Genomic DNA, 10,881 nt, shown 5'->3' with positions numbered 1-10,881 from the left:
TATATATATATATATTCATGTTTATATATCACACTTGTGCCGTAAGGCACTGCAAGAGATGTCAAGTAAGCTAAAAGCAGTTACACCATTGATGCTATTTCTCTCTTGTGCTGTGAACCAGGTCAGAACACCAGACCAACCCATAACCACTTATGGGTGACCCCACACCTGCAAAATGACCTGCACACGTAATCTGGCATCTTCATTTCAAATTCTGAAGGAACAGCTATTCACTCAAAATATATCAGTTGGGTTGGTTTTTTTTAAACTTAATTGCATGTCGTAATTGAAAGACACCATGTGCAAACAGTCAGTTAAATATAAGTGGCAATTTCCCCAAACTGGCATTTTCTGTTTTCATAACTATGTCTTCCTGGTCTCGATCTTAATGCTATCCCATTACACTCATTTTCTAATGGGAAGATACCACTCAGGGCATTGGTTAATGTGTATCTGATCACTGGAAACACAAAGCGCGGTGTTTGAGTTGATTATCATGAGCGGTTGAGTGTGGGCATTACAAAGCATTTATAAAATGCGAGTTAAGATCAGGCTTTCTTGGGTCACTGATCTGAAATGCTTCCAGGCACAGAGAGGTAGATAAAATAATCTGGTTACAGCTACATTTGCAGAACACATGTTGCAGTCTCCCTGACCAATTAAACAAATGGTGACTAGAAGCAGAACCTTTCCACCCCAGAATAGATAGGATTTAGCATCTTCAACATGCTCAAACACCATGCAAATGTGAGCAGAAGAGGCAAGAGAAGGGGATTTACATATTACCATCCAGTGTACCTGCAAACTGCTTGTCACCATTTCCTCGACTACCAAACCTGGTCACTATTTTCCCGTTCGGCTGGAAGATGAAGACACAGCACGCTTTATTGTCCACTACAATGATGTGTCCATTACGATCCACGGAAACACCTTTAGGGCCCATGAGTTTTCCAGACCCAATTTTGGCCTAAAAGGCAAAACACAAAACAGGAAAATATGTTGGCATGATAGAAACAAGTTACTACAGTTCAAAGATTGTATTACAGCGGGATGGAGAGGCATTTTTGTCATCAAAAGTTTCCCAGCAGAAAGTGATCGTTTTTATCAGCTCTTATCGTATACTTCATAATTTTTTCTTCAGCTGCAAATAAAGGCTGCTTTCTGTATGTCCTTTCTAGACTGGAAAATCTGCCACCTCAGCAATGGAGGCAGAGATTCTAGAAACTGGTCTAATCTACATAAAATCAGTTGAGATTTGACCTTTCAGTTGTTATTCAGTGTTGAAATTATGGATCTCAGAACTTTGAGATCCTGCAGTAATTTGTGAGAGATGCATCCTACAAACTGAGGTCCATCTCTTTGGTGGAGAGCATAATTCCCTGTTTCCATCAGAATTTAAAGGAAATAAATACTTAGATATTTGTCTTTATGAAACGAGACCATTTTCACCGCACTGCCTTTGCAGGGTGGGACAGATCACCACCTAGAACAAGCAGTGACTTCTCTGCCCCTCTCCCTTCCCTCTTGCAAATGGTGAGGAGCAGCTGAAGCTCTGTTAGTCTGTGACTAATTATCAAGGTGGGGCAGATGACAGGGCATGGAGAGGATCTATTACCTAACGAATTTCTCTCGATTCCCTAATGTTTTCAAAGCAAACAACCATGTTGGTATCTGAAGGAGCTCAACTACCCTTAGTAAGCCCCATGCTCCTATCCCATGGTACATTCCTATGGGCAGGGCTGCAGTTAAAAGTAGGGGCCATCCCAAAATAAAGCCGCCTAGGTTCCCTGAGGCTGTCTCGTACAAAGTCACCACTACACAACCTCTTTCAGTCTCAAATCAAAAAAACTCAAAGGAGTAAATCTTGCAGCTTCAAGACTATGGTTAGCCAACATGCAATGAGCATGTGTCTGGTTTATGTTCAGATACAGATGCTCCTATAAATTGCTAAATATTTAGGTAAAAAACCACCTAATTAAATAATGAGAAAATATCCCCAAGGAGAACTATTTAAAATGACTTTGTGTTCACTAGGGGAAAGATATGAGCAGACCTACAAAATGTATTCAGGTTGGCATAACAAAAAGGCAGCAGAAACATAAACCAAATGCAAATCAGTAGATTTATTTCCTTTGGGGTGATTAAATCACATCCCCTTCTTTCCTCTGGGATGCCCGCGTGTTTGTCTGCTTGCGCATTGCACCACCTCCTTACCATCTTTCCAGGACTCCTATGGAAAAATGACTCAGACTCATGAGTACAGTGTCTTCCTGCCCATATAAATGTAGATGAAAAAAAATCATGAATAAATCACGTACTCCATTAATGGGCATTCAGTGCTTAGAAGAGTAATAAAACCCACTATTCTCGGTCCAGGATTTAAAATATAATTTGCAGGCAGCAATAAATTATGCCCAGCTAGAGTTTGCAGTGCTTTTTACTAAGAAACTCTGTTTCCAGTTTAGATCAAAATACGCTGATGACACATTACTGGGTCTGGCTGAACATATGCATGGTATATTTTTATTTCAAAAGGTTTCTTAGAATTATAGATTTGATTATTTAGAACAGAACATTATGAAACCCAGTCGCTCCTGTTAAATGTATGAATGGAAGTATTTTCAGAATGTCCTGCAATTAGAGATGAATAAAGTATAATGAATCATCTGAACCCTTAATACAAATAATGTGTTTAACTTAATTCAGTCGGGGACGTTTTGTCCCTTATTTTATGAATTTAGACTGTTTTTCAAGTACATGTTTATAAAGTCACCCTACCCAGGTGGAAAAATATTCTACTGTGGGATATTCCTAGAGGTAAAAAAATCAGCTAGCCTATATAAAAATTTGTAAAGAGCTTCACGTTTAACTCCACCAATCTTGTTGCTGTCCAAAAGGGCTACAAAGATGATTGAGGGAGTGGAGCATCTCCCTTATGAGGAGTGGCTGAGGGAGCTGGGTCTCTTTAGTTTGCAGAAGAGGAGACTGAGGGGAGACCTCATTCATGTTTATAAATATATAAAGGGTGAGTGTCACGAGGATGGAGCCAGGCTCTTCTCGGTGACAAACAATGATAGGACAAGGGGTAACGGACACAAGCTGGAACACAGGAGGTTCCACTTAAATTTGAGAAGAAACTTCTCCTCGGTGAGGGTGACAGAGCACTGGACCAGGCTGCCCACAGAGGTTGTGGAGTCTCCTTCTCTGGAGACATTCAAAACTCGCCTGGACGCCTTCCTGTGTAACCTCATCTGGGTGTTCCTGCTCCGGCAGGGGGATTGGACTGGATGAGCTTTTGAGGTCCCTTCCAATCCCTAACGTTCTGTGATTCTGTGAAAATGTTCACAATCATCAGGAGTTAATTTACAGACTTTCAACATACCTTCCTTTCCTATTTGAGAACTTCCTTAATACGAAGATACAGTTTTGTCACGCATTGCAATGTCGCACTATACATGGATTTATCATTCGTGTGACCATCTTAATTCAACTGCGATCACTTAAGTTCATAGACCCTATCTGAGGCTTTATCATTCACAGGATAAGACAGCCTTTCCTTTTCAGAGGCTCATGTTTTGGTGTAGCCTTCGATTAGGGTTTGTCCACCTCTGCACTGTGCAGCTTTTACAGCCGTGAGAAAGCGAATCTCTGTCCCTGTCACTTCCAGCGCCTGAGGAAGGTGACGCTTTTCTGCCTGGCAGAGGAGGCTGCTGCGGTGAGTCAGCCCAGTGCTGCGATCTGGGAGATGCCTGGGCCTGGCTCCAGGGCACATTTGCCTTCTGGCTCACAGGACTGTTAAAATGCTGCTAAGGGAGAGTAACTAAGTCAATACAGAGAGTAGGGGCCAACAACAAAAATAGTTAAGTTCAAAACGGCTCCTGATAATATTGAGTCCACAGCAAGACCACCTGCACAGAGATCACATACAATGACTTGCGGGCACAGTCCTTTGAAGGAAAACACCATTATCCCTTTATCTATCTCTCTGTGTATCTTAACAAGTGTTGCCCAATTTCATCTGACAAAGCCCCTTTAAGGATTACCACTGCTAACACACAAGAAATTACAAGGCTTTGCTCAAACTCCCACAGGCTAGATCTGTTATATCTGTGTCCTGTGCTTCAACCATATGATTATGCCTGCCCTCCTTATATAAAATGCTTCTACGAACACTTGTATATTTTTCTCTCATAAATATAGCCTGTTGCAGTCAATCTAAAAACAATATTTTATATCATTGATGTTTCATCTCTCATTTAATCAGGCTGCTCCCAAGAACCACAAAGCGTGATGCATTAACTTGTATTAACCACACAAACACTGCCAACTTTACATAGTTCTTGTAATCTAACAAAAACATGGACTAAAACCAAAGCTAGGCTCCATGTCAGAGGAACTACCTTAATAATTCTTGTTTTTTTCCCTACCTATCTCCCTGCTGGTACTGTATAGAACATAAGGTCCTGGCTCCTCCAGAGCCATGGCTTTTTCCTCCACAGCTGGCACATCTGCAATACTGGATTTACAGCAAGTCTTCAGAAGGAAGGAAAATGAGCCCTCCATGCTCTGCTTCCAGATCAAGCCAGTTCACATTAAAGATGTTCATAATTATTTAAAACACACTTAGGTTATTCAGAGTGTTTGGATTCATAACTAATTGACATCTTTCTTTGGTCTTCTTGTCTTCATTTAATTCAAGGACTTCAGCCAAAACTGAGGTTTTCCTGTGTAGCTGTACATTTTCAAAACTACTTGAAAGGAAAAAAACACATACTCAGCAAAATCAAGTAATTTATATATTTTTAACACTTGCACTGCATGCTAATATTGTTTTATTTTAGCTTCACATCTACACAGGATCTGGATAATTTTTAAAGCGCACACATAGAATTGTTTGGGTTGGAATAGACTTTTAAAATTATCAAGTCCAACAGTTAACTGAGCACTGCCAAGTCCAGGTCTGTTTCCCAGATCGAGGTCACTGAGGACTATGCAAGCACAATTGCCTATTTGCTATAGCATTCGTCACTTTGCAAAGACAACTCGAAGGAAGGCCATTTCTCGGTGTACATGTGAGCAGCTCAGGACCTGAGCTCTTTGGTCATTAGGCTGCCAGAAAATTAGCTGAGCAGGCAATTTCTCTCCAATGCAGGACTCTAGAAGTAAGTAACTATGGTAGAAATTTCCCTTTATCTCACTGCACAGTGTGCACTGCTAACCTCTGCTATAGGTGGCTATTTCTAGCATGCATTGCAGACTCTGTGACATGCATTTAGAGAACACCACCTGATGAAGACAACCTTTAATTCTCACTGGAATTGCACCTGAACCAAAGCAAAATAAATATTGCAGGTTGGCAAGCATCAGTGTAGCGTAGTAGCTGCCTTCTTATTTTATTCCAATTAAAGGGATCAGAATTGCTATGAAAATAAGTGGTGTGCTTTTCTGAGAACTTCTGATTTCTGAACCCCAAGATATTATTACTGCCTTTCAGCTTTTCCAGTGCACATCGCCCTGCCTAAGCCACTCCTGTAGAACTGAAACAACATCCTGGGTTACCCTTTCTTGCATTTTTTACCAACAGGATCATACATGAATTTGACATACACTTGATTTGCTGATACGTATGGAGCAAATAGAGGAATTCATCATCGGGTTTTGTTACCTTATTTTTCTCCTCCATATGGCACTGAAGAGCCTCATGTCCTCCTAGTAAATTTTCATGTGTGTATATACATATATTCATGCACCTTTCTGTATAATCAGAATACTAATGATGTGAAGGTTGTTGAGCTAGTCCAACTAGACTTGATTACATTAGCTATCTTCAACTAGAAGTTACAGAAAGGCATCCAAGCACCCAGGATGCAGAACTGTAAAATGGATCATATCATCTTCATTTGGTGTAACATTAGCATTACAGCTAAGACCTCTTCCTATTAGTTCTCCAACGTGGCTGTGTCATGGGTTTCTACATCACAACAGTGGAATTTGGACTAAGTTACAACCAAACTATGTAGTTTCTTGACAAAAAAAAACAACATTACTTTGCATTCCTTTGTAAGATGGAGAAAGCTCAGGAGAGTTCACATGGTAAGTTGTACCTTAAATTTTCCATCCGATGAGAATATGCTGACCCATTTGTTATCATAATCTGCAATGATGATGTCACCACTGGGATGCACAGCCACTCCTGTTGGCCGCTGCAACTGGCCGGGAGACCTTCCTCGTATGCCAAAACGGCTTTTGAACTGACCATCATTGGAAAATATCTGTAACAGAAAATGTTCATTTTAAAATTAAGTCTGCGTGATAACATCATGTATTTCTTGGAGCTTAGACTTTAGCAAGTCACTAATGAACACTACAGTCAGGAGAAGAGGAAGATAAAGCACTTTTACAAGGTCTGTATTTGGAAGTGATATGCCTAATTTAAGAAGAGGCTTCCACCTGGACCCTAATTTCAGAATAAAGAAATACTCTGCACTTACATTGCATTCAGTGATCTCAAAGTACTGCACAAACATGAGTGAATTAAGCTTCATAATGCCTCTTTCACCTGGAAGGAAGCGGTATTATTCCCATAGTAGAAATGACAAAACTGAGTCACTGAGTGACAGCCACAGTCAAACACTACATTTCTAGAAAAGATAGGAAGCTAAAAGAGAATTTCAGAATTTAATTATTTGACTTGGGGATAAGTACTAGGCCATTTCCTGAGAGATGCTTTAGCCACGCAAAATTCACTCCACTGGTTGTGTCCCCAGGCCAGGTAATTAGACACTGAAGTTCCTCTGAAGTGGCTGCAAATTACAAAGTGTGAGGGTGCTGATGAATATTTGACTCTGTCCCTTTGAAAAGGCCTGGAAATGAGTTCTTACCGCATGTGGTTTGCTGGTTCTCACATGCTGAAGAACAAGCCACACACTGCTGCCTTGTTCATTGCTACCACATGGGCAGCCTAAGAGTGATGACAAATTGTGAATGGTAAAAAAGATAGATGGCAAGCAAAAGAAAAAGCACGGCTTGATTTTCACACAGGTTACAGAAGCCAAGAAATGATGGGTGTCAGGAGTGCTACCACAGAAAAGATTTGATCATGATATCAGAAAAATATCAGTTAATTAAGTAGACTAAAAGCCATTTGAAAACGACATCTACATGTTTATTTTTGTATTTGCTTAAGAAAATATATTTGTGGCAATTTGCCCTAGGTTTATATTTGGAAACACGGAGTGATAAATTTACAATGTAAAATGGTATTTACATAAAAGCATTCTTCCAGATTATTGCACTGCCTGTTTTGTTCATTCACTGCCAAACATCATAAGGAAGGGAAATAAACCCTGATATACATACTAGATATAGTGTGATCTGAAAAAGATAGCTGCAGGTCAAGAAGATGGAATGATAATGGATGCTAAACAAGTTGAGCTTCCTCTGTATTTTCTATATCTGCTAAATTGTAAAAATGTGTCTTTCCTGGAGTACAAAGCAGACAAGAGAGCAGGGGGTGGAGAGAGAAAGAAAAACACTGGAAGGAGTATATCCTCATACCTGCACACACTGGTTGTTACTGTCTGCTATTAATATTTTTCCATTTGTAGATGCAGCTACACCTTGAAGATTTGTAAATTCCCCTTTGTTTCTTCCTTTGGTGCCTAAAATCAAACACAAAGCACATGAGAAATCAGGTTAGACAGGACTAATCAGTTAGGATCTAAATGCCAGCACATGCATTTATTACATCCTTGATCTATAGATGTCTGTTTTGAAGAGTTCTTATCACTGCTAGAGCTTCACAGAACCACCTCAGTAACAGACCCACAATCCTAAGTACGAGGAGGGATTTTTCTTACTCTTAGGCATGTATGCCGTCTAAGCCTCCATCAATGTAATCACCTCTTTGGCCTTCACAAATCAAAGTGTTCACAATTTGCCTCTTGTGTGAGATAAGAAGTAAAATGTTTTCTGATAAGTGATGGACTTTTTTTTAATTTGTGGATTTTTATTCAAGTGAGAAGGCAATGAAAGGGGCAGTATTGTGGGAACACACGGGCAGAGGCCAAGATAAGAACCTGGACAGGTGACAGGTTTTTAGTACAAATAGCTAAATTTCCTCAGTGAAATCATAAAGGTGAGATAAAACATATCAGTGACCACTTTGGATGGGAGCCACTGCAAGACAGTGAAGTTTCCTATTCACTCACATACATTTTTCAGCCACAGGCTTGTGCAAAGACGTTAGGTTGCTCTAACAAAGCAGTATACACACACAGGGGTCCCAGTTTTACCCATGACAAATGCAATAGTGATTTAAACAGAACTGTAAGTCTTTTCCCTAGTGGCTTAAGGGCTTAAAATGTCAAATTTTCACAAAAGTTCATTAAGATTAGATGCCTCGTTACTTGTATGTTTGTTTTGAGACATTCCAAGGAGAGTCACACAGCAAACTGATGTCTTTAAAAGGTCAGCCCTGAAGTGGCTGGTCCAAATTACACCTGGAACACAGGAACAGTATCCAAATTCCTGCTTTGTTTGTAAAGGAGGCTCAAGGGTCTTCAGACAAGACTGCAATTGTGATCTTGGACCCCAAGGTTATTCACAATGAATGAATGAATTGGGAAACAAAAAGACTCTGTAAGCTGTTCTTTCCAAGACTTGGATGCAGCGCAATTTTTCCTGGTGAAGTATTTTTACAAGCATTTACTGGCTGTGTATCAGACATTAATTGGTTTCAATATATGGTTTTAACTGAAAAACTTGTATTTTATTTTAGTCAGTCCAAAATATCCTGGAGCTCAGTGATTAAAACTGTGATACCCAATATAAGACACATATTAGCTCTAATTTGTATTTGGCTTTCATTAGGGATGTGCATGCTCTTAACAACCCTTCTTTCTACTGTGGTGTTGGCTGTGGGATCCATTTTTCCTGTCACTGGCTAACAAGTATCATTTAATTCCTCTGCTCTGCTGTTAGCATGTCCCTTTGTTTCAAGGCTTGTTTTCTTGAACTCCATATGCTCCATCCTCTGAACAAGGCAATTAATTCTCAAGTTTTGTACTGCAAAGGGAGAGTACGTATTCAGGGAAACAGTGAGTTGCACATCAGTTACATTACCCACACTTGAGCCATTTCTGTGTATTCTTTTAATCAGCAGTGGCTGAGGGATGCATGCAGTAATTTTTTTCCACCATATGCTAATGATAAATTTCCAAATAAATTTGGCCTTTTAGCCAAAGAGAATGGATGAAGGGAGAAGCATTCCTTTTACTACTGAGAGTAAAGGGAAAACATTTGTTGGAAAAGAGGAGGCGAAAGCATCTGGAACCAACTAGCTCAAGCCTTATGGAATGTATGCTCTTCCCCCTTAGAAAAATGTTCTTGAAAGTCAAGGAATTTCAATTTTTAAGATAAGAGAGACCTATACAAAGAGTTGCTCAGTGCTCTTCAGTGGGACCTTGTAAATATACATCAAAGGAAAAATAGATTAAATTACCCAGGAATACCAGAGTCACATTCCACAGTAAATTTTAGAAATAGTAATTTATTAGCACAGCATGTAGACGAAATTCAGCTCCATGCAACATCCTCGTACATAGCACTTTGCAGCTATTAAGCCCATCACATAGGTCCTAATTTGCACACAGGCCTCCATACAGTCCCCTCTGGGGGTTGCACTAGATGACCTCTAAAGGTCCCTTTCAACCCAACACATTCTATGATTCTATGTTTATATTCAAGAGGAGAACAGATAACTTGAAACGTTTGGATTTGAATAATTGACTATGCCAACAAAGATCTGAACCCAAGCTAAGATGATGAGAGGAACGCTCGCAGTCAGGTATGTCAGTACTCTGGAAAAGCAGGCTCCTTCAGCTGGGTCTCTCATACCAAAGGATGATGGCTCCTCCCCAGAAGTGGAGAGTCCTGCCTTAGAAACAAACCCATCTGAGAGAGTCTTCAGCAACCCTTACTGCAAGATACCACCTCTCTTTGTCAAAGCAATCCATGCTTTGTCTTCTGTTCCCCCAGTCACGGGCAATCGCCCATCACTCCTTGGCCTAGGGAGGTTCCCACTTTTCAAATGCACATGACTGGGACCAGAGGACGCTTGTGGGATCCTTATCCCGTGTTTCCCAAGCAGCCCGGTTTGGAGATGAAAGCCAGCATCTTTTGTGCCTGTCTTAGCCCAGCCTTCCTTCCCTCCCTCCTGCTCTGAGCTACTGCAGGGCACAACGGAGGAAAAGACAAGTATTTTACTGCAACTTCTGTGGCAAGAGGCTTGGGACTGGGAGAGGACAGCACAGTTTTCCAAAGGCAGCCCCACAGCGAGTTATTAGGAAGAAAATCTGTGGCCTGTGGAATAGCTCCTTTTATAGCATCTTTGTAGACAGGTCTCTGAATAAACAGTCCGATTTGCCTTAGCCCTATCTAATTCCTTCTGGTCTTACTGAGCACAGCCTGCACAAACCAATTAATATAGCTTTGAAGATATGCTTTGAACAAAACAGTATCCATTTTCAGCTCAAGACAATCTAGCACACATAAAATGCTTCACAATTTCAACCTTTTGTTCATGCACATACAGGCCAGATTGAATCTCGCCAAAAAGAAAGGAGAAAGGGAAACCTAAAAGCCCATTAACATCACAGGAGATGTTAAAAATTACATCATGTAACTGCAATAAGAATCTGTTCTGTAAGAGCTGGGACAAACCTGCTGTACAATGCACATTTTTTTGATGCTTACAGTAACAGAAGGGTTGTTTTTTTGCTTTCTAAGTTTTATTAATATGAATAATAACCTCCCTGCTTGCTAACCTAGATTTATCAGCTTCCTAAAACACAAAGAAAAACCATGTCACTGCCCTCAGCA

The 10,881-nt window shown here is 40.4% G+C and overlaps 1 protein-coding gene across 1 annotated transcript in view; it reads right to left on the bottom strand.

Moving 5' to 3' along the window:
• Nucleotides 1-786: 786 nt before the first annotated feature.
• Nucleotides 787-10,881, bottom strand: part of TRIM2 (tripartite motif containing 2) — a gene marked incomplete at its 3' end in the record, with an annotated part of 20,738 nt that continues 10,643 nt past the window's right edge. The window contains exons 4-6 of the mRNA XM_010194390.1: nt 7,558-7,661; nt 6,105-6,272; nt 787-967 (exon numbers count right to left, since the gene is read on the bottom strand). Coding sequence (XP_010192692.1) covers nt 787-967; nt 6,105-6,272; nt 7,558-7,661 — 453 coding nt within the window. The remainder of the gene's footprint in view (nt 968-6,104; nt 6,273-7,557; nt 7,662-10,881) is intronic.

The sequence above is a fragment of the Mesitornis unicolor genome, unplaced genomic scaffold (genome assembly GCF_000695765.1).
Source record: "Mesitornis unicolor isolate BGI_N332 unplaced genomic scaffold, ASM69576v1 scaffold17641, whole genome shotgun sequence".
Lineage (NCBI taxonomy): Eukaryota > Metazoa > Chordata > Aves > Mesitornithiformes > Mesitornithidae > Mesitornis > Mesitornis unicolor.
This window is presented reverse-complemented; position numbering and strand designations above follow the sequence as displayed.